General features: G+C 39.6%; 1 protein-coding gene across 2 annotated transcripts in view; it reads left to right on the top strand.

Moving 5' to 3' along the window:
- SPIDR (scaffold protein involved in DNA repair) overlaps positions 1–24,681 on the top strand; it is a 353,174-nt gene that overhangs the window by 99,093 nt on the left and 229,400 nt on the right. For both annotated transcript variants that reach the window (XM_074987198.1, XM_074987197.1), the window contains one exon: positions 18,607–18,863. In XM_074987198.1, the coding sequence (XP_074843299.1) occupies positions 18,607–18,863 (257 nt within the window). The remainder of the gene's footprint in view (positions 1–18,606; positions 18,864–24,681) is intronic.

The following is a 24,681-nucleotide window of genomic DNA, read 5'->3' as shown; positions in this document are numbered from 1 at the left end:
CTTACCTCCCTCCTCCCCTGCCCACAATGCAGAAGAGGGAATATACATTGATAGTATACTGCATGACAGTGCAAAAATTCTGAACTGAATATCAAGAGTCACAAGAATCAGGCAAGCTAATTTCCACAGTTCTGCTTCTGGAATGGAGACTGAGGAAACCATTCATGTCGAACACCTGCTTTCTGTATCAAATGATTTAGGCTGTAAAGGTACAATGTCCCCTTATATTAGAAATCTGGAGAGACATGAAACAACTGAAAACTACTACATTAGAAAATTGGAAAACAAGTGTTTATGAAAAGAGACTTCCATCCTTTCATGAAGTCAATTTTAGAAATATATGAAACCTCCCAAGATGCTAGCCCAAACAAAAACCTACCAAAACCTACTGCCTAGTAATTATGGCCACAAATTACTTCTAGCGAGTGGACCTTTTCTTAATATAGGGATGAGCTAAAATGAAAAGTTAGTATAACTAATAGACTCTATTATTATTTGCATAGTTGTAGCACCTGTCAGCCATTCTTGTGGACCGGGACCCAACTGCAGTAAGTGCTGTACAGACTCCAAAACATTTTATGTTCTATATTTCATTGCTCTGTAACAATACAGTGTAATGTTGAACTTTGTATATTCCCAAGGCTTTTAACAGAAAGGTTAAAAAAATACTCTAGGTTGTTGATTGCAACTTGCATCCAGAGCAAAAAAGAAACCAGTGGACCGAGCTGAACCAATGCAATACAAAACAATGGAACTATAAAATTATACATTTGATTTTATCTTAAATATCTATGACTTCTGGAAGTCTTCAACTATAGACCATCAGTAGTGGTTAAGAACACAGCCACAACAGAAGTATGTGTGAAGATTTTCTGTCTCAGCCTCCCAATTGCTACTCAACCTTTTCCCAGATCTAAGCTTCTTCAAACAGACACAGCATACTCTGCCCTACTCTGCTTTGTGAATAACTTCAGTGCCTGGCTCTGCTGTTCAGTTACAGTAAGATCATTAGAATTATGAACTGATGGGGCAGAATACACCTCATTTTGAACTGGAGGCATGCAATCAGGGAGCAGCAGAGATACACAAAAAGGAAACATGGCACAGTACTGACAAACAAATGGAGTGTTTACAGAAAAGAGATTTGACAAGGTCAGGAAACTACTTCCATGCTTGTTTAATTTCAGTTAACGTGATTAGGTACAGCATTTTTTCCTGCACAGTAAAGTTTCAAAAGTATATCAAGTCAGAGTACTCATCCCCTACACCCAACCCTCTGCCCCAGCCCAGAGCCCACATCCCAAACATCTGCCCCAGCCCTCAACCTCTCATCCCCAGAGCCTTAACCCACAACTAGAGCCCTTGCTCACACTGCACCTCTGGCCCAGCCCGGAGCCCCTTTCTGTGCTCCAAACCCTCAGTGCCCGGCCCCCGCACATGAATTGTTTTACATGCACCAATATATAGCTGATGTCACACACCACCTCCATATTGCTGCACAAAGCAAAATTCATTCCGCATGTGGATTGGAAAAATTAGAGGGAACATTATTCACAGCTGAGGTTCTATTGTCTGTTGTACTTGTCAGTTTCATTTCTGCATCCAGAGTTCTGAACAGCAGTGCAACTAACTAGTGGTGTTAATCTCAGGCTGTTGCTGTTTGAGAACGAGAGGCTCAGGAATACTAGAGCAGTCTACGGATTCAGGAAGACAATACTGCATCATTTCCCATTTGACCATAAGGGCATGAAAAACATGAAGGACTTTTGAAGCCCTTTGACAATGATGTTGATGCACAATGCATTTTCTTCCAGTCGATGGAGATAGACATTGTGACATCTTTCTATCGTTTCAACTCCTGTAATGCAAGCAAAGAACCTAATCCTACAAAAGCAAGTCTCTTCTACAGCTCAGCAACCTACCCGCTCAGCATGATAGACAGGTAGGCAGAAATATAAACATCGTATCCATATGCCTGCAAACCACAGCACAACTAGTGTATCTATTTTAAGCTTACCATCTGTGATAGTGTCAACTGAACACTAATATTTATCGGCATAAACAATGATTTGGAAAGGGTAGTACATAAAAGGGCATTAAGTACAAACACCTTAAACAAACACACTGCCCAATACTCTGGCGGTGATTTAAAGGGCTCAGAGCTCCAGCCACTGCCACTCGCAGTCCCAACCTGCACCCCCTCTCTCTCCCTCTTGCACCCAGGTAGCCTAACCCCCTGCCTTCAGCCCCAATATGCACCTCCTCTTTCCCCCAGGTGGCTTAACCCACTCACAGCTCCAAACTGCCCCCTGTCTTCACCTGCCCGGCAGCCTCCGCCTTGCTCTAAATGAATGCCCTCCCCTAGAGCCAGGCATCCAAAGCCTCCCTCCCTGCTCTAAATCAATTCCTTCCCCCCAGAACCAGGCACCCCCCAGCCCTCCTCCCAACTCTAAATCAATGTCCTGTCCCAGAACCAGGCATCCCATGAACCAGGCATCCCCAGCTCTAAATCAATGCCCTCCCCCAGAACCAGGCACTCCAGCTTCTGGGCTGGGCCAAGCCGCAGGTGCCATGCCAGGCCCCGAGGCCACACCAGGGCCAGAAGAGCCATGCGGCTACCAGCTGGAGCTGCGCATGTGTGGAGTTGGGGGAGGGGAACTCCATGTGTGGGGCTCTACTGAGCTGCATTTTGCCACCCCCTCGCTGCCCTGAATGGGGAGGGTAGCCAGCTGCCTGCCAAAATGATAGTGCTGGGGAAAAAAGATTCTGGAACACTGTTCTGCCAGCATTTTTCTGCGTTCCAGCAGAATAAAAAAGCCCTGGAAGTAGTAGTGGAAAAGGAAATTCCCTCCTTCATGTCTCCCAGTCTTGTGCTGATCAGTGAACATTACGTCTGAAGTCTCTGACAGCGTTTCATCCCAATTGTGAACAAATCCATCTACATGGCCAGCCCACATGAAAAGGTCTGAGGGCTGAAATGTTGTTCATATAATTCCAGTTTAGTTCAAAGAACAGGTGTGGGCAATCAGAACTGCCTGATGAGGAGGAAATGGACTTGTTGGTTGGAGTTTTGGCTGCTGGCCCAGAGGCATGAGTAAGTCTGAAGCAGTATTTTATGGCGTAAGTGGCACTTGTGCTTATATGAAACTGTTCTCATACATTTTGTAGATAAGAATTCAAACCATGCTAAAGATTTTACTTTCTAGTGCATTGGATTTATTCATGAATAAAATTCTTTCATCTCAAAATGTTGGCAATTCTTCCCTTTTTCTTATGTAAGAGTGTGGTGTTCAAAACTAGTTCTAATATAGTTTATCCCTGTTCAGAAAAGGCAATCAAATGGTTAGAAACCACTATGACCAGAGTTATATTCATACAGATTTTACTCATGGTTCTGAAACTCTGTGGAAGAGTCCAAAAAGGTGCTTCAATTTAGAAGCTTAATCTCTTACTTAAAAACAGGTTTTTTTCAGTAGGAGTTTAATCTGAGTAAGTATCTTGGGACTTACACATAGATAATATTTGACTCTACTGTTCTGCCTTTCAACTGTCATCTTGTATTGTGCCTAGGTTTTAGGCCAGAGGGTGACTAATCACAAAATACTATGGTTTTATAGACTATATCCAAAAGCAAAACAATATCAAATATGTTTAACAGTTGATATGATAAACACTCTTCTACTTACTGATACATAACTAGCAACTTGGTCAGAAATAACCTTTGTATAAGTGACAGCAAGGATGAAGAGATATCACTGGTGGTGTTATTGGCCAAAATTTTCAAATTTAAGTCACTGTAAATGTCTATCTTTAGGCAAGTTTCAGTTTCTACATAAAATTGTCTTGATTTTCAGTCGTGCTAACCATCTATGCCTCCTATTTAGATTAACAATCGGTACCTATATTTGAAAATTTGAGCTTATTTAGAATACTGTACTGCCCAGGAGACTCCAGTCAGCTCAGGACTCAATTGGGATGAATGCTGTACAGTTACATGGAAGGCGATGGTACTTGTAGAGTTTGCAATTCCAATTAAGGATAAGATATAAGTGAGTGTAAGGAGAGAGAACGGCAGATGAGAGTGACAGTAATACATGGGCTAATTATGTGCACAGGTTGAGCCAAATCATTTGAACAATTTTTTTGAAAAACAAATAAACGTCTACAATCGCCATGGTTTCTCAACCTGTCATAACTGGAAGAAATTAAAGATATTCATGTGTGATGATGAACCAGAGATCAGACAAGGTAAAAAAAGAAAAAAAAACATTTTTGAAGATTCAACATTGATACTGAAACAGGTATCAAAATTACAGAAAACACAGCTTCTGTTCCCCTGTGTTAGAAGCTGATGGAGAGAACACTCGCACTATTTCAAGTAGAAAAATCTAATCACAAAATCACTGATTATAAGAATAGTGATGTAAAGGGTCTCTGTTACAAAATAGCTGTTTCAAATGCATATATTGCAAGTAAATCTTCACATAATCATATTTACGATATGGTTAGGGCCTCAAAGTATCCTGAAAACTGCATCTTTATAACTTGTTACTTAGTCATTTCCTCCTTTAAGCCTGGACCTCTCCCTGCAATAAACAGCACTCTGTCTTACTGTAGTTTACTCTGGTTTGTTTGCACATTCAAAATGTAAATTTAACATTATAGCTGGCAAGTGCCCTTTGAAATAAAAAATTAAATGAAAGGATGTGTGGAAAAAAAAAAAAAAAAAGCCTCTACTGTTTCTGTTAGGAGGATCTATGCCTTAGACCAGACTGTTCTAAGACAGGCAGGCTGAAACTGCTTGGAGGCGTCCTCAAGACCATAACCTGCTAAACCTGTTTGTTTTAAAAGATGCTGTTTCTAATAAGAGTTGGAAATTCAGACCAGGGCTAGTTAATGTATACAATTCCAGCGACATTAATTACATAGCTGGAGTCGATGTAGCTTAATTTGGGCTTCCGCAGTGTCTCTACTAAGGGAGATTGATGGGAGAGTTCACTTCTGTTGACTTCCCTTGTTCCTAAAAAGGGACAAGAGTACCAATGCTGATATAGGCACCCTGTAAGTTGGGTTTAGCTTGTCCCTACCAGGATGCTAAAGCGAACTTCAGAAGATTGATAGCAGTAATGTGGATCTTGCTGAAAGTGTAAGCATGCCCTTAGAAGAACTCTAGCTTCTGTTTTTTACCCCAACCCTGCCACTGGTTCCTCATTCCTTTTTACCTGGCTAAAGTGTCAATAAACTGGAATTTTCCCATGAGGTCTCTGGAAAAATTTTAATTTCATAACACATCAAAACTGTTCCCTTGACATTTTACAAAATACATTTTTGGTGCCAAACCATGTTTCAGCATTTTCGTTCATTTGTGTTTTCTAAAACAAATTGGTCTTGAATGCAGAATGGTGGAAATGAGTTTCATATGTATTGGAAGGGGGTAGGATTGTGTGTGTGATGGTATGTGCATTTTTTCTTTGAGAAGTTGGTGCCAGCTGTAGTTTTTCTGAGCCAAAGCAGTATCATCTGAACAAAGAATCAAAGCTGCTATGAAACAATACAGATAATTTGTTTTACGTTTGTTACTCTTTTTCGAAGTAGTGGATATTGGTTGCTTTTAATAGATGCCACAGAATTTCCTCACTGAGGTTGAACTCTTTCCTACCATTCTTGAACAATATTCTGGGCAAAATCTCATTTGTCCTTCTTCTTGGTTATTGGGGTTACTGTTTCCTCTCATAGATGGTGACTGTCACCACAGTTACTGTCCATCTGAAGAAGGTTAACCATTTCTGGAACGAATGATACTAGGTAAAATTGTCTGACAGGAGGTATCTGTAGAATAAACATCAGTGGTTTGCTGAAAGTGTAGCAAGAGTATGCCATTTTGGTGTCTTGGATATTGTGCTTTACTTTCCAGTCATTCGGGGAATATCCCATTTTTTCTTTCTCTTTTTTTGGTCTCTCTTCATTTTAGTATTTGTGTAGGTGACCTGTCAATAGGTGCCAGGTTATTGTAGGATTCCACAGAAGTGAATGGATAACAGCAACTAGATGATTACTTATTCTTTTCATTGTCTGAAGCACTTGGCATTGGCCACTGTCAGAAGACCGTATACTGAACTAGATGGACTTTTGGTCTGACCTTCTGTGGCCATTGTTACGTTCTTAAGGCCTGTTGTCTGTAAAGATCTGCAGGACTTAGACCAAATCCCTTCCAATTCCTTCAAAAAAAATGTCCAACAGGATTTCAGTGGCAATACCAGTTAGTATAAATGCTTTGCAGTTGATCAGCAGGATTACCATATTTGACCTCTTAAAACAAGAGGACACTCCTAAAAGAGAGTGTATCTGTATCAGTACCTACTAACTCACGTTCTGTTAGTGTACTATACATACTATAACACATTAGTATATTGTGAGTTGAAAGATGTTCATACAGATGTACTCCCTATCCAGGGTGTCCTACATGCTTCCAGCTTCCATCCAGCATGGACTGCATGATCTATCATTTAGAGTCGAGCCCTTAGATACAATCACATCTGCTCTCATCCTACTGACAGAGACTGAAAACTACAATACCTCTACCAAGCATTCATAAAACTTAATTACCCACCAGGAGAAGTGAAAAAACAAATTGACAGGGCCGGATGAATACCGAGAAACCAGCTGCTTCAAGATAGGCCCCAGAGGATTAATAACAGAACACCACTTGTCATCACCTATAGCCCGCAACTCAAACCCCTGCAATGCATATTAAAAACCTACAGCCTATACTGGATCATGATGCTACACTCTAGAAGGCCCTAGGTGACAGGCCTGTCCTTTCCTATAGGTAACCTCCTAACCTAAGAAAGATTCTCACTAACAATCAAAAGCTGCGCCACAGTACTACTAATCCAGGAACGTTTCCTTGCAAGAAACCCTGTTGCCAGTTTTGTGCACATATTTATTCTGGGGATACCATCACTGGACCTAACCGTGTTAGTTACAAGATCAAAGACACATTCTTGTATACTTCCAGCAACATTCTATCTGCCATTTTGTGCCAGCAACTTTGTGCCACTATGTACATTGGACAGACTGGGCAAAACCTTCACCAAAGAATAAATGGACACAGAGCAGACGTCAAGAAACTCAATACACATAAGCTGGTCAGTGAACACTTCAGTAAGGTGGGCCATTCTGTTAAAGACCTGAGAATTTGTGTGCTGGAGCAAAAAGAATTTAAAAGCAGATTAGAGTGACAAATTTGTGAGTTGGAATTCATATTCAAATTCAACACATTAACACAAGGTATGAATAGAGACTTCAGTTACCTCATGCATTACAAGGACTCCTTCCCTTCTTTTGATGCTCATAATTCTCAGGCAGGACAGTTAACATCCCCCAACTCCTCATCCCTCTGTGTCAGTTTTTATTGCATATATATATATAATTTTGGTCCTCTGTGCTTATAAATGTCAGTCTGTATTGGAAATTATATTGATCTGATGAAGAGATGAAAGCTTGTCACTGAATAAGTCATTTTGTCTTTAAAGTGCTACATTTCTGCACTTTTGTGTTGTTGAAATACAGAGTAACACAGCTACCTCTCTGTTAGTCTTTTTTATATGGTAACGCTAATCACATGTATACATGGGGTAATCTGCTAATAAAATAGCTAATGTAAACACAGTTTCTGGTATTATTATATTGGCAGAATTTTCAGCCTTAGCAGTGTCAGATCAGGTCAGTATTTCAACAAGAGGCCTCCAAAGACAAGACGCTTTCCAGGAAGTATCGGAGGGGTAGCCGTGTTAGTCTGGATCTGTTACAGCAACAAAGGGTCCTGTGGCACCTTATAGACTAACAGAAAAGTTTTGAGCCTGAGCTTTCGTGAGCACAGACTCGCTTCATCAGATGCATCGCTGCTGTTTCCAGGAAGTGATACTGTTATTTTAGAAACTGACCGAAGTGGGTCTGTCGTACAAGAGCTCATCACCAAATAAATAATTTTATTAGTCTTTAAAGTGCTACATTGCTGCTGCTTTGTTTTGTTGGAGTACAAACTAACACTACTACCTCTCTGTTACTTTTCTCTTAGAGACAGCAATGAACTCATGTTCTGTGGCATGAAAGAAGACATGCTGCTGGAGTTGATGTGCTAACAACTTGTTAAAGATCTTGCAGCCCCATTTAGAGGAGATGGGCTATTTGGCTCTGGTTAAATTCTAATTTGAGAAACTACCACTTGTCCTCTAAAACTTGTTCTGCAAATTCAAGTGGTGAGCGCAGCATTCTTTCTCACTGTGTGTCCAAAATGCTTATGTAACATTTCTGTGCACTCTTAAACTACTACTGCTGTCCACCCCAGAGAATGGTTGCATTTCATTGGCTTGACGTAAAGGGGATATGTTGTGGCTTTTGTTGAGGTTGGCCGGTGGGGTGGGTGTATGTGGGGTGAGCGGGGAGCAGGGGGATGTGGAGATAGCAGTGTGTGGGAGCAGAGGAAAGGCTGTGGCTGGTTCAGCATACTCAGAATAGACAATCAAAACAAAAAGCAGTCAAGTAGCACTTTAAAGACTAGCAAAATAGTTTATTAGGTGAGCTTTCGTGGGACAGACGCACTTCTTCAGACCATAGCCAGACCAGAACAGACTCAATATTTAAGACACAGAGAACCAAAAACAGTAAGCAAGGAGGACAAATCAGAAAAAGATAATCAAGGTGAGCAAATCAGAGTGGAGGGGTGGGGGGGAAGATCAAGAATTAGATTGAGTTAAGTATGCAGACGAGCCCCTATAGTGACTCAGAAATTTCACATCCCAATTTAAACCATGTGTTAATGTTCCGAATATGAATATAAATGTCAGTTCGTCCGCTTCCCTTTCTACAAAAGAGCAATAATTTCTTTCAGCCTGGATTATTTTATTTACTTCCCAAAATGCACAAACCTGGAAACCCTGGACACCCTATCATTTCAGGTATTGGCACCCTTACCACCGGACTATCCAGTTACGTGGACTCCCTCCTCAGACCCTATGCCACCAACGCTCCCAGCTATATCCGAGATACCACCAACTTCCCGAGGAAATTACAAAACATCAGAAAAGTTCCTGATAACGCCATCCCTGATGCCACCACCGCCAATCTGGTGTCTGACCTCTGTTACTTTGTTCTCACACACAATTATTTCCGTTTTGGGGACAATTTTTACCTCCAGATTAGTGGAACTGCTATGGGCACCCGCATGACCCCACAATATGCTAATATATTTATGGCTGACCTGGAACAATGATTCCTCAGCTCTTGTCCCCTATTACCACTCCTCTACTTAAGATACATTGATGACATCTTTATGATTTGGACCCATGGTACAGAGGCTCTAGAAGAATTCCACAGAGACTTTAACAATCTACACCCCACCATCAACTTATGCCTCGATTACAACATGCAAGAGATACATTTCCTGGACACTACAGTACTAATCAACGATGGCCTGATCAGTACCACACTGGACCGAAAACCTACTGATCACTATACTTATCTACACCCTTCTAGTTTCCATCCTCCACACATGACTAGATCCATTGTTTACAGTCAAGCTCTCAGGTATAATTGCATTTGCTCTGATCCAACTGACAGAGACCAAAAACTACAAGAACTTTACCAAATATTCATAAACCTGAATTATCCACCAGGAGAAGTAAAAAAACAAATTGACAGGGCCAGACGCATACCCAGAGACCAGCTACTCCAAGATCGGCTCAAAAAAGCCAAGAACAGAACACCACTCGTCACCACCTACAGCCCCCAACTCAGACCACTGCAATGAATTATTAAAGACCTACAACCTATCCTTAATCAGGATGCCACACTCCAGAAGGCCCTGGGTGACATGCCTGTTCTCTCCTACAGACAACCTCCCAACCTCATGAGGATCCTCACTAACAGCCACAGTCTATACCCCAGGAATACCAGTCCTGGAACCTTTCCCTGCAACAAAGCCCGCTGCCAGCTTTGCCCACATATCTTCTCTGGAAATACCATCACTGGACCTAACCAGGTTACTCACAGAATCACGGGCACTTTCTCATGCTCCTCTACTAACATCATATATGCCATCATGTGTCAACAATGCCCAGATGCTTTGTATATTGGACAGACTTCTAACTCCCTTAGACAAAGGGTCAACGGGCACAAAACAGACATTAAAACACTCCAGAGCCACAAACCAGTTAGTCAACATTTTAATGGAATGGGGCATTCTGTCAATGACCTAAAGGTACGTGTGTTACTGAAGAAGAATTATCGCACTGTTCTGGAAAGAAAAACAGCCGAGCTGGCTTTTATATTCAAATTCGGCACATTAACACATGGTTTAAATTGTGATGGGAACTTTCTGAGTCACTATAGGGGCTCGTCTGCATACTTGGCTCAGTCTAATTCTTGACCTTCCCCCCCACCCCTCCACTCTCTGATTTGCTCACCTTGATTATCTTTTTCTGATTTGTCCTCCTTGCTTACTGTTTTTGGTTCTCTGTGCCTTAAATACTGAGTCTGTTCTGGTCTGGCTATGGTCTGAAGAAGTGGGTCTGTCCCATGAAAGCTCACCTCATAAACTATTTTGCTAGTCTTTAAAGTGCTACTTGACTGCTTTTTGTTTTGATAGTGTATAGACTAGCACGGCTTCCTCTCTGTTACTATTCAGAATAGACAAGTGTTACATTCTTGAAAATGGTGCAGTTGCACTTATGTGTTCTCAACCTCAGAGTAGTAACACATTGGATATGGGACATGGCGCAAATCATGGTGACTTCCCCTTTTGTTTAATCAACAACACTTCTGATGATAGGAAGGACATTGGACTGTGCTAATGCATGTGCACAGAAGGATCGCAAGGAAGGCTTTCTGAACTTTCTCTTTCCCTTATGTACCTAAACAAGCAGCCACAATTTGATATGTACTTGGTAAAGTAATGTGGTATCCTTTTGGATGAAAGGTTTTGCATACCGATAAGCACTTGTTATTTTGAACACTTCGACTTATTGCTCCAGAAAGGAAGCTTCAATTAATCTCAAAGAGTTTGAGCTTGTAGCTTCAAACATAAATAAATCACTAGTTCTTTATTTTATTCCTCGTTTTTGTCATGTTCGTTAACTACTATTTAATCTTATAGGCACTGTCTGCTGTCTTTATGCTGTGAGAAGAAAGGTGGTATCTCCTACCGTATTACACACACACAATAGTCTAGATCCAAGAATTTAGACTTTTAAGTAATGGTGTGTAGCTGAATTTAACCCTTAAGATTGAAAAGTTAATTCTTACTTTAACTGATTATCTCCTCAGGCCTTAGTAAAAGGTTTGGGTTGAAGTCAACATATGTTTCAATGAAAATTTCTCAGAATAAAAAACAATTTTTAAAGAGAAAAATACATGTATCTTTAAACTTTTTATTTTTAATGTCTATATTAGACTAATTTTAGAGGAGTTGAAAACTACCCTCCACTAGTCCCATGCACAAAGCTTGAGTCACTATCTAGACAAGGAAATCCTTAATCCTCTACCGAAATCCTCTGTCCCTAATCTGTCTTTTGTGAAATAGAGTAGAGGTCTTGGTTTGGGTTTGGTTTGGTAAATATACATAGTGGCATATTCACTGGCTACCTCCACTACCTTATTTCCCTGGAGCATTGCACGGGTACATGGAATTCCTTCATAGTACATCACTGGATGTACACAGCAGTATAAGGCTAGGATTAGTGGTACTTGAGTCAGCTAACCCATGTCATGGAATCTTCGGCTCGAATAGAGCACACTGCATTTCAGCCATAGGTTAAGGATTTTCTGACCCATGTATGAACTTAAGGTTGTTATCCACATCTCATTAATTGTGGAATATTTACATTCTTTTTTTTAATGTGTTCTAATGGAAGGCATGAAATTATTTTGCAAATGCAATGGATTCCAAACATTTGTAGGTCTGGTGAGAAAGGGTAGTAAGTACTGTACTTAGTAGGTGAGCCAAAGGATATACAAGACAGCCTTACCCTAACACTGATTCTGCGGCTCCTAGTTAGCTTACATTGTGATATTTTCTTTCGAAAATTTCACAATTTATTTTTCTTAAATTAAAGTTGACTTTTTAATATTGAATAAATAGAATTGGGCTTGCAAGGAAAACACCTTCTATGTTGTTTGGGTCACATGTTATGTCCTTCACCACAGGTGTCTTATGTTATATGTCACTCATTTTAGACAGATAAATGAAGCAAGCAGAGAGTGAGGGGAGAGGACTGGGTAACAATAATACCAGCTTTGTATAAATAGTCTGTGTGCATGTATTTCAGGCAAAATTCTTAACTCTTTAAAGTCAGTGGGAGTTTTTCCATTCACCTAAATTGGGCCTGGATTTCATCCTTAGTATCTGTTTGTTTTTATTATTGGTGTCAGATAAATCACTCAGTTAAAATAATTTCAATTTGTAACCTGTCTTACCATTTCACACTTTCTCTTTTGCAGTCTTTCATTGTGTCACTTGTTTTAGGTTTTTATCAGCTTATGCATTAGGGTCTGAAATATAAGTGAGGCAGTCAAAGATGCATACTGAAATAATTTATCAAAGGACTCTATTTCTGTTTATATTGATTTAAATAGACTCATACTTATTAAGGCCAGGAGGGAACATTGTGATCATTTAGTCTGGCCTCTTGCACCTTCAAGGCCACAGGACTTCAGCAACCTAATCCTGTAATAGACCCCAATCTCTGTCTGAGTTACTGAAGTCTTCAAATCATGATGTAGAGGCTTCATATTCCATAGAATTCACTATTTATACTAGTTTAAACCTGCAAGTGACCTGTGGTCCTGCTGCAGAGGAAGGCAGAACACCTCCATGGTCTCAGCCAATCTGACCCATGGTAAAATTCCTTCCTGACACGGAGCCCTTCCTACCTAGTATCCCATCTCTTTTAAAAGAGGCTATAAAAGAGTTTTAATCTTTGCATAAAGCAGAACCCCAGCACCATAAAATTAATAATTGAGAGGAGCTCTTCCAGCAAGCCACTTAAAAAAATGTTTTTTTGTGCTCCTTCATAGTTGTGGGAAGCATACCCTCAGCCCTCTTAAGAAAAGCCTATCAAACATATTTTTGTGGCATTCCTACAAGGTAACCAATTTGGTGCTATTTTGGAGCAAATGGGAGAAAACTGAAGAGCTTTCTTCCTGCCCATTCAAGTACCTCTTCTAGGTCAAGAGGGATTCAGCTCAAACACCTCTGCTCACCTTAACCTGGAGACCGGGGGCAGTCAATCCCAGCATTGGTGCCATGTGCTTCCAGCAAGATGTTCTGCTCAGTAAGCAATCTGCTGCACTGTATTGTGCACCAGCTTCAGTCTCTGAATGGTTAGATGTGGTCACACCTTAAAGAAATCATGGACCTATTATAATCTAAAAAAGGTGATAACCTCCTAAGTGGATGCAAGCGGTTGAAAAGCTAACTGGGTTATTGCTGTATGGTGACCATTTAACAGTGCATGGGGGCTAGAATTGTTTCTAAATTGTGCACTGTAGTACTTAATGCACTTGCACAGTCAAAGGCAGGCCCAAGGGTTTTTGTGCCTTATGTGAACTATGACTTCCGTCATTCAATATAGAGAAAAGTGTGAAGTCTAGAATGAAATTTTATCTTTATTTACTTGGAATTCTAAATAAACAATGTAAAAATAAAAATAAATATTTTACTGTTTTTTTTCCTACTTTTCACCAATCCTAACAGAATTATACTGTATAGGGCAGAGATCTGCAACCTGCAGCTCCGGAGCTGCATGTGGCTCTTTAAGGACTTTTTTCTGTGGCTCCTGATGCTATAATTGCAAAGTTTAAAACAAATAAACAAACAAAAAAAAACCACCTTCTGATTATTTTTGATAAATGGTGAATATCTAAAAGCCCTTCAATGAACAACTCATATCTAAATAGCAAACTGTGTGTGATTTTTGAAATGCTGGATAACTCCCCCTTTAATATGTGCAGTTCATTGTGGGATATGATACTGTATTGGTGTTTTGATTGCGTTGCTAATAGTTTTGATTCTCAAAAGGAAAAGGAAGTTTCTGGCATTCATGTTTTGAAGGGCAACACCCATTTTAAGAAAGAAAACTGAAATTAAAAGTGAAGTAAAATTGGCATAATTAAAGTGGGCTGGAATGGCTTCAAAAAAGAGGAAAATCGAAGATGAAAACAGACTTTCAAACTAAATGGACCCAATCCTTCTCGTGTGTATCAAGTTCGGCAGGGGTCCCTTTGTGTCTCATTTGCACAACAGCAAAAAATGCAACCTCAGGTGGCATTTTCTAAAAAAACACCATTTTTGCCAAATGATATCCAGCTGGAGATGCTAGAAAAATGACCATGGAGGAGCTGCTACGCAAAGCAGAGCACAGTAAGAACACATTCACTAAGGGCGTGAAATCACCAAGCAGCATACCTGTGGCTAGTTTTGTGGCAACTCAGGAGATCGTGAAATGAAGAAACTGTTCACAGATGGCAAATATGTAAAGGAGTGCTTTGTCAAAGTATCAGAGCAGCTGTCCAGTGATTTCAAAACCAAAACCAAAATTGATCAGAATCTAGCATCATCCAGAGAGAGAGAGAGAGAAAAGGTTCAGGAGTGAAAGTCAGGAAGACAGTGGTACAAACACATGTAAAGCGTGAGAAAATAGAATCATTGTATATGCACTGCCCTTAAATGTAGGTTACAAAAAATATGGTTTGATGTTATTTGTTAAGGACTATGTCATATTCACCTGCACCGTGGCTTTTGAATTATTGAGTTTTTTACCAAAAATGGCTTTTCTTGCTCTTTTGGTTGCTGACCCCTGGTATAGGATAACCTCCCAGTAGATGCCACTTTAAAGTTTTAACTGTTTTGAGGTGCACACTGTGTTTCTGGTAAGTGCTCTAATTTATTTAATCATTTCAGCATTCACTTAAAACTATTTAAAAATTAAACAAAAGGCTAGAATTTCTATTATTACAGAGCATTATTACATTTAGAAATGAATGTATATTTTAAAGTGGTATTTGTTAATATTAGTAGTCAAGTGTTCAAAAATCAGGGCTTTACTATTAGTTTAACAGTGAAAGTCTCCAGTATACATACAGTCTTAATCTTAGAAGTACTTGTGATTCTCCTTTTACAATCATGTTGAAAAGTTTAGTAAGAAGCTTTAAATCTCACACAATACAAATTCTTTATGGGCACGGCATCTTCAGGATCACAGCTCATAACATGGCAGAACAGCTGTTGTGGGCAGCAGAATGTCACCTCCAATAAGCAGTGAGCAACACTGACTCAACTGTATGACTGGCCAACATGGGGCTGCTGTGACTGACTCAACTACCAGACCCCGCCCCCAGGCAGCAAGCTCAGGTGGTGCTCTTTTGAAGCCATGCAGTGATACATTTTAACTGTATCTGCATGCACAGTCATGCTCCACGATGTGAAATAAATAATATAAGTCAGCGTTTGATATGGCAATGATACACTGTTTTACAAGTACAATATTTGATACTTTTTTATGTAAGAGATAACATATTAATATATATCTTTAAAGAAAGAAGAAAAATCTCTTCTGTCTAAATAAGCACCTCTGAAAGCCAGGCAACCTAGGTGACTGCCTAGTTTGCCTATTGGGTTGAGGCAGCCCTGGTCAAAGGGACTTCTACTTCACCTCCCCCTTTCCTCCAGCTGCTTCCCCATACCCATTAGAATCACCTCAGTCTTCCCTGAGGAGAGTGGAAGTACAGACCTGGTATGAGCAGGAGTAATCCTAGGCTGTTTTCTGGGAGTATTATTCCAACTGACATTGAGTGCTTCACTTTTGGTATCAGAAGAGGAGACTCAGCCTGGAAAATGAAATTATACCTTACATTTTATTTCTGTCCTCTTACAGGAAAACAGTAGACTTTAGTTTCCCATATTGATAAATATAACATAACTTCATGAATGTAATAGTGCAGCTGGGAGCACTCATGATGGAGGCGAGTCATTTCTGGAAGAGGAAGAGGACTGACTGCAAAGCAGTGAGCTTCCTTGCTCTGAGCAGGGAGGGCCCAGCTCTGTGAGACGGGCTAGAGCTGATGCTGTGCCTTCCCCCTCTCTTCCACTGTCTCTTGAGATCTTCACCCTGATCCCACGCTGCCCTTACCCTCACATCCTGTTGCCCTTTACCCCCACACCCTGCTTTCATGCTGCCTGTCTCTTCCCTGCAGGACCCTTGCTCATCTGTGCTCCTTCTCCCCATCCCCTGTAGATGGTCTGCTATGCAGATGTAAGTAAAATGCAGATTGTGGATCTAATGATGAGTTAGCTTGGTGGATGTGGATCCACATTTCTGTATCCACGGAGAGCTCTACCATTCTCCCAGGCAAGGCCTGGACAGATTACATAATGGGTAAAGGGGTCCACAACGTAAAAAGTTTGGGACCAGTCTTGTAAGCCATAATTCATGCTAAACAGATAAGGTGGTAAATTCAGATCCTTTAGTAGGTCCTTTTGTTGATGAGAGAAACAAGTTTTCAAGCCATGCAGAGTTCTAATTCATGCTAGACAATTATTTTGTTGTTTAATAATGATTTACAAATGAACCTAAGAAATGAGACAAGACAACTGAATGTAAAACAAAAACATTGTGTCAGTTGGTATTGGTAGTTCATTGGGTGGGCATATGAGACCATGACAAGAAAAAAAAATCATATGTGCAAAATCTGTAACAGCAATTTGCTTATTGGATTGTATCTCCAGTGATTGACAATGGCAAAGAAAACTGCAGTACACAAATGCAAGATGGAGGCGTCTTCACTTCCGCAACTTTCTCTCTCTCCAAAAAAAAAAATAACCCACAATATGGGATTTTTTAGGAAATTTGATTGCTTTAGTCTGTGTATGGTAAATATTCCAATAAAAGAATTACACTGATTCAGAGCAAAGACACATACAAAGTATGTGTTTAATTCCTATTGAATTCAACTGGACTAATGTATACCCTTAGAGTTGAGAATATATTCGATGGCTTTCCTTATTTAGGATCTGTATGCATAAAGTAATTCATGTTTGCAGCCCGTTTTTGTTTTTCATTTGATGGATCTTCAGCCATTTATTTGAGCAAACTCAATGTCTTCAAAAGCAAAAGAATATGTCTGAGTTAGCTAAAAGTAAAAAGCTGATGTACTAACTTTTTGCTGTATAAGACTTGTTTTTGTATCTGGTTACACTTCCAGGAGGAAAACATTTTCCTCAAAGAAACAATGTTTGCTAAAATATAATGTTGTTAGTTGTTGTGTTTAATATTAATCTGCTTTTTTGAGGGAAGTGAGGTTAAATACATTTTTTTACCATTTTTTAGATATCCTTCTAACTCTTACCTTTTTGATAGCATATGAGCGTTCTTTTAACATTAACCAGGCATCTCATGATTTAAACTAATCTTGCATTAGAGAAAAAGTTGAGAACTTTTTCAAATACACAGTTAAGTACAATGTTTTATTCTAAATAACTAGGTTAATTATTGACCAATGATAGTGCTACCTTCTAGAGAAGATGCACTAACCCCAGTTATCTTGATGGCATCAATGATTTGAAGTCTTCATGGGAGATTTTGCATGCCTTGTGGCTCCAGGGGGAAAAGATACTCTGTGGTCAAAGGCACTGTTACCTAATGAATATTTGACCGTAACACCCTCTCTATTTCTCAGTTCCCTTTTTGCATAGTGAAGATAATACTTTCAAAAAGCCAGACAGGCTGGTAATGGCGAAGATGATTGAGTCACATCTGAACTCTACACTGAGGAGTTCTTTTGTCAAACTGTGCCAGTGTGGAAGGATGACTAGTGTAGACCAGCCCACAGCAATTTTAGTATAGTGATCTGTAACCTGTCTTAGGCTATGCCCACACAGCACTCCACCCAGCCCTGCTGCTGGCAGAGCTATTCAAAATGAGCTTCTCCAGATTGCATGCTCCTGAAACTCGTCACCACACTCCCACAAGAGTTCAGCATTAGCAGAAGGGGGTGCCAAACGTTTGAGGCAAAAGGGACTGGCGACCCCCTTCTGCCGATGCTGAACTCTCACGGGGTAATGAGTTTCGGCAGTATGCACATGCCATTTACAATCCCGAGAAACTCATTTTGCATAGCTCTGCTGGCAGCAACACTGGGCGGAGCGCCATGTAGACCCAGCCTTAGAGCAGTTATCAGAGAATTTGAGAAAAACTGTAGTGTAAACAAGGCCCATGAGTCAGCTTTTGTAGAAAGTTACAGGCTTTAATGTTCCATGGCATCCTCTGCCATGACATTTTGTATAGAAGTTTATAAAAACATTACTTAAAAGGAAATATGTTCATTTTCTGAGCTGGAAATGATGATTCCTAAGGTGGCAGCGTTAAGTCTCTTAAGAACAAAGCTGACTTAACTAGTATTTCAACACAGCTAAATATTCAAAGAGATCTTTAGATTATTGGCGTCAGTTATTTTCCTTAATTTGAAAATCTGCAGCCCAAAAATAAATGTACTTATATCACTGCGTGTTCAGACTTGATGGTGTGTTTGTTCTTGTTTTCATATCTCCAGACAGTTTCTTCAGAAATTTCTGAATATTCGTCTGACAGTGAAAATGTGGAAGAAGGTCAGGTGGATGCAGACTCTTCTAATTTTGATTTTAGGAGAAAGCTAGAATCAAATTCTGAAACAGATCTGGCACAGGCTATGGGCAGATCTGCAAGTGACTGGCTAAAATCTGCACAGGCCCTTCTGCAGACACCTAAGAAACAATCTGATAAGACCTCAAGGACTCCAGAAGATTCTGCAAAGAAGAGGAAATTACTGAGGTAGATTACTTTTTTTTTTTTTTTTGAGGAAAATTTTCAACTGAAAATATTATAATTAACTATCATTTATGAAAAACACTAGAATCTACTATAAGGAAATGCCAAGACTGCAGGCTTCTATCGACAAAACTTCTGTCTGCAGAAGTATTGTCAATAGGGTGCTCGTCCAGACTCCAGACCTCTCACAAGAGATGTGCCGGTTGGGAGTGTTCTGTCAAAATATCTATACATCTTGTTCCACCAGGAAGAAGGGATATCTAGACATACATGGATTTTTTTTTTGGATATTTGGTCCCATGTGGACAGGCCAAATGTTGGAAAAGCTTCTCTCAACAGAAATGTTGGCAAAAGATACTCAAATTGTGGTACACAGTTTGTGTATCTTTTGTTAACAGTTCTCCGCAGTCTGGACATAGCCCAGGATTAATTTTTTAACAGTTAAAATGTTAAAGAAAAACTTACTCAGATTCTCTCTCATCTGGTAACTGGCAAACTAAAATTTTTTAAAAAATAATTTTCTGTTCTGAAAACAGTGAAAAAAGCACTAGATCTTGAACTCCAGCTCTTTACATTTAACACCATTATCAATGATTTAAAATGCCATACAGAAATAATTATATCCTCTTTCCATGATTGTTTTAAGTCAGGCTGCAGGGAATAGGTGAGATTTAGAGCTGAAGTCAGAACGGAGTTACAGTAGAACTCTGTTTATCCAAACGTCCATTATCAGGCTCTCTCTATTAACTGAACCACCAGCGCCCAGAGGAATACAGAAAATTGACACTTCAGCACCAAATGGCAGGCCCCCAGCTGACAACCAGAATCCTGGTGACCTGGGCTGACAGCTAGAGCCCTGTTGTCCTGGGCAGAAGCATGTAACGTATCTTCATGAGGTCCAAGGTGGTGTGGGGCACCAGGCAATTACAACAGAATGGTCAAGAAGCACTGTTGTAGACAGTTCTTAGAATAAGGGTATGTATGTTCAGTTAAGTAAATAAGAAGGGAGGTATGCTTTAATAATTTTCTGAGAGGCGTTAGCTAGTTTAAAAGTAATGCTGGACCTTAAAATAACAGATAGAAATCTCAATTTTTCCATTCTTCTGATCATTCAAATTTTTTTATTATCTATCTGATCAGGTCCTGGTCCCAATTAGATCAGATAAACACAGGTTTCCATTATTTCTTAGGCAGGTACAAGATATCTTTTTTCATATGAAATTCCTGTACATCGTCTGACAATGAAATAAATCCAGATGTATTTACATGTGGCGGGGAGCTTAAATATTGAAACTTACATTTCAATTTCAGTGCTATATCCATTAATTTTTGCACAGAAAGATTTTCTTCCTGGCTCTATTTCAGAAAAATAGTAACCTGCATGTACACTCAGGCAGATGCATAATTATTAAAGAATTAAATGAAAAGAATTATTAAATGAGTATGGTAGTTTTAAAATATATATGCCTTTCACAGTTTTGTTTATACTCAATTTTCTGTTTAGCATGATAAGGGAGAACACTGACATCTTCTTTAAACTCTTAATATAGTACTTTGCTTAGACAATCACACAACAATTTTCTTATTTCTTATTTATTTTGGTTACTCAGAAGAACTGCTAATGGGGATAGATTTGTAATTCTGATTTAACGAGAGAATACATACTGAAAATGCTTACCTCGTGCACCCAACTTTGCTTCTCGTAATTTTAGTATTTACTAGCTGACGTGGGCACTGTTTTCCCCCACGTATGTTACAGTGATAATCTGTGTAAGTAGGAAAGGTGCCGCTAAAACTACAATTTACAGCAACAGTACTGTGATATGTGAAGGGGAATTTGTAGAATGTACTGAATGTTCTCAGACAAAACAAAAATACCAAGGTGATACATCTGTCCAAAAGTTATAGAAGTGGGACTTCCTTATAAAAACAATCAGCCTATTTGACTTTGCTGTGTTCTGGTCTTTTTCCAGTATTTTTCTTAATCTTAGGTGAGGGCATACAGATAGAAATTTTCAGTCAGTATTCAAATACAATGTACCTGTATTGAAAAAAACCTTCTCTCCATGTTTTCGTAATGGAGAAGAGCCTAGACTTTGTGTATCTGTAAGTGTAGTTTGCTGAAATTTCTCCTGACTGGTATTCAGTGTTGCATGAGATAACAATTGAAGTAGATGGTATAGCAGTGTCTTGAGCATATGAATTCAAATTTTGTGGTTATTCAAAATTCAAAAACAGATATGTTTCTTTATGTTCATTTTTTGTGAGTCTGAAGCTAAGTGTGATGTGTTAGGAAGTAATTCCTCTTGCTTCCCCTACAGATGTTTTTTTCATTCTTGTCTGGAGTTGCCCAGTTATAATGGTTTGGTTTCCTTAGCACTGTGTAGATTATTAGTTTCAGGGTTAGCTCATGTTATCATGGCCCCTATGTGCGCCTTTGGCTTACCCAGATCAATACTCTTAAGAACTGGAATCTATGTTGTTGTTTGCCTTTTTCTGTTGCAGCGCTACTTCTCTCCCTTTGGTGGCTTTGCATTTGATTGGCTGGCCTTCTGATCAGCACCTACTCTCAGGAGAAACTGAAGTGCACCAGCCTTAGGAGGAATTTAAGTGTGCTTGCTTTCTGGAGGGCTCTGTGCCTGGAATGTTGATGTTGCAGGATCATTTCCCTAAGCAGTATGAAAAATAGACCCTGAGTTCTGAGTGGGGAAAAGAAAAGTACTCACTTGCAGTTGCAGGGGGGAAGTAGTCAGATCATGGCCTTGGAATAATCTTCATCCCCTACTTAAAAACAAGATTGTTTACGCAGCAGAAATTTTAGAAGCACAATTAAATTTTGGAATCAAAATTAACATCAAATTAAATTTAGGTTTTTGATGGCAAATGTAACTATATTTTTTAAAAAGCTAACATTCTTAGTATTCCAGATTTGTGTGTGAACGCAGTTGTTTGGAAAGAAAGACAATGAAGACCAGTCAAGCCCACAAAATGGCAAAAAAAATGTAATTTCACTTATGAGTAGAAATTAAAGTGGATAGTTCAGCATAGTACACTAGGGTGCCTTGCATTTTCATATAGTAAAGCGCAAACAAGTTCCATCATACAAGACCAGCAGTGGCCCTGAATATAAAATAAAATGCCAAAGTGGCAAAAGGAGCTGTCTTATGTTAACTAATTGGAGCTGTTTTCCTCGCATATAGGTACAAATAGTATGAAAGCTTCGCTGCTAGAGTCTAATACCTCTGAACATCCTGATTTGGTAAAATACTGGAATTACAAACACTAAGTAACATTTCACGTGATAATTTATTCCTGGACTAAGAGAACATTACTGAAGCAGATCACAGCTACAGCCTGGATGCATCATTTGGGGAAAAAAACTGCTCTGTTTGCTGATGGCTGGGCTGGCAGCCCTCATTGATGCATAATCCATAAGTTTGTCAAAGACTGAAGGTTGGTTGAAAATAGACTGATTCTGCCTGCCTTGTTAATCATGCCAGATGATACATATTATTGGTGGGAGCAGGTAGCTTTTTGAGAAGAAATTCTTTTTATCTAAACAAAAAGATTCTCAATCTTAACTGTAAATTACTAGTTATTGCCTGGTTGGGATTGTCTAACAGGACATAGCTGTGCCTGACTAGAGAGAAGTCAGATTGGTGTCTTGTCTTAGTTTGGCTCTGGAATCAGTCTGGTGTTTATGTGCAAACCTATGGGAGACAAATTGGCAGACAAGTTTGTCAGAGTTAAAGAGCTCAGGCCTCAGTTTCTAGTCTGTCAGAGCAAGGTCAGGGGATGCTGAGGTATACTTTGCTCTACCTAGCCTCAGTTAAAGCTGCTGCTGTGGTCTCTGCTTCTATGGGGCCTTCTCTTCCTTAGCTTTCTGCCATTTTGTTTTGCCAGTGGTTGTATGAGCAGATCAGCTGCAGGCAACAAAGACACGGATTTGGATCAAGTTTTCATAGTTTTGGTAAGAGTCTACAGATATGATAGGAGACATGAGTTATACATCCCTGCCCTGTTGTTCTTTCCTCTGCCCCTTCCCCTTTTCAAGTTAAAAGCAAGACGCAAGCTCATCATATTTAGGCTCTTGAGATATAGGGAATCCATGTACATAAGCCCCTATGCCATCTCTTGTTTAAAGCAGTGGTTTTCAACCTGTGATTGCAGACCCTTGCACAAACTATGTCTAAGATTTTTCAAAGTCAAATTTTTTTAGGGGTTTGCAAATGGAAAGCCAATGTTTTAGAGAAAGGAGAGGGAAGAAGGAGGCGGATTAAGAAACTCCTGGTAAATTTTTCAACTTGTATTTAAAAAATTCATGTTTAAAAGGTGGCTTATATGCTGGAAAATGAGGAGGAACAAACGACTCTAGCAGATCTCCCCCTGGGTGTCTTCCTTTTTTTTTGTTTCAAAGGATGCTTAAATTCTTTTGATATGTTCAGAGGACCTTGCTGTCCTACTTAGGAGAACAGGAACACAAACTCTCCACCAAATTTTACCATATGCAGCAAGATATATTGCAGGTTTGTAAATTTTAAAAAAAATGCTTATTTTATCCCTGGAAAGAATACTATTGTCCCTTTTTCCAGATACATTGTTTTTCTTCTCTAGGTATGTGGGGAATTGGAAATCTGAAATCTTATGTCATAGCAACTCTGACTATTGAATCTGTTATTGCAAACATATATTTGGTTTGCAAGAGTTATGGTAACATAATGTTCAGGGGCATCTTGCCCATCTTAAGATAAAAAAGGTAAAAATTAGTGATTAAGAAGCTGAATCAAGTGTCTTTGTGGTGCATACAGTTTTGGATGGTGTAAAATTTTCTGGAAGGTCACTTTCCTTTAATATGGTTGCTAACAGGCATCTTTGGCTTTTACTCTTGTGTGGCAACTCCATGCAAATTAAGTATTTGCTCTCAGAAAGTTTTGCTGAAGTTAACTGTGATGTGAAGCAATTGAAAAGACTGTAGGAGAGCACACAGAGGGAACAACAGGTTCCTCTTGCCTTGGAGATTCCAGGAAAGAGTCCAAAACCATAAATTCACAAGTGATCCTAGAAGAGACTTCAAATGTCTTTTTTTTTTATTGTTGTAGAAAGTCAAAAAGACCTCTTGATACTATAGGTCAAATAATTTGAATAGAAACAGGAGGGATAAGAGGGGAAAACCAACATCTGCTGTAATGTCCCAGGCCACACCACCACTTGTATCCATGTTAATGCCCCTCCCCAAACAGGTAGTAAGAATGGACATACTGTGTCAGACCAAAGGTCCATCTCATCGTGTATCCCATCTTCAAACAGTAGCCAATGCCAAGTGAGTGGATGTGCAGAATAGGTAATCGTCAAGTAATCCAACCCCCGTTGCCCATTCCCAGCTTCTTGCAAACAGACTAGGGACACTTCAGGGCAAGGCTTTGCATCCCTCCCATCCTGGCTAAGAGCTATTGATGGACCTATCTTCTGTGAGTTTATCCAGTTTTTTTTTTTTTGACTCTGTTATAATCTTGATATTTGCAACTTCCCTGGCAAAAAGTTCCACAGATTGACTGACTGTGTGTTGTATGAAGAAATGCTTCCTTTTGTTTGTTTTAAACATGCTGCCTTTTTCCACACCCATCATTATTTCATAGATCTCTATTATATCCCACCTAAGTAATCTCATTCAAGTTGAAATATCCCAGTTTTAATAACCTCTCCTCATATGGAAGGTATTTCATACTCCAAAACATTATTTTGCTCCTCTCTGCTAAATTTGTAATTCCAATGTCTTTTTTGAGATGGGGTGACCAGATTTGCATGCGGTATGCAAGATGTG

Source organism: Carettochelys insculpta, chromosome 2 (genome assembly GCF_033958435.1).
Source record: "Carettochelys insculpta isolate YL-2023 chromosome 2, ASM3395843v1, whole genome shotgun sequence".
In the NCBI taxonomy this organism is placed as follows: domain Eukaryota; kingdom Metazoa; phylum Chordata; order Testudines; family Carettochelyidae; genus Carettochelys; species Carettochelys insculpta.
Note: the sequence above shows the minus strand (reverse complement) of the source record. Positions and strands in the feature narration are given on the sequence as shown.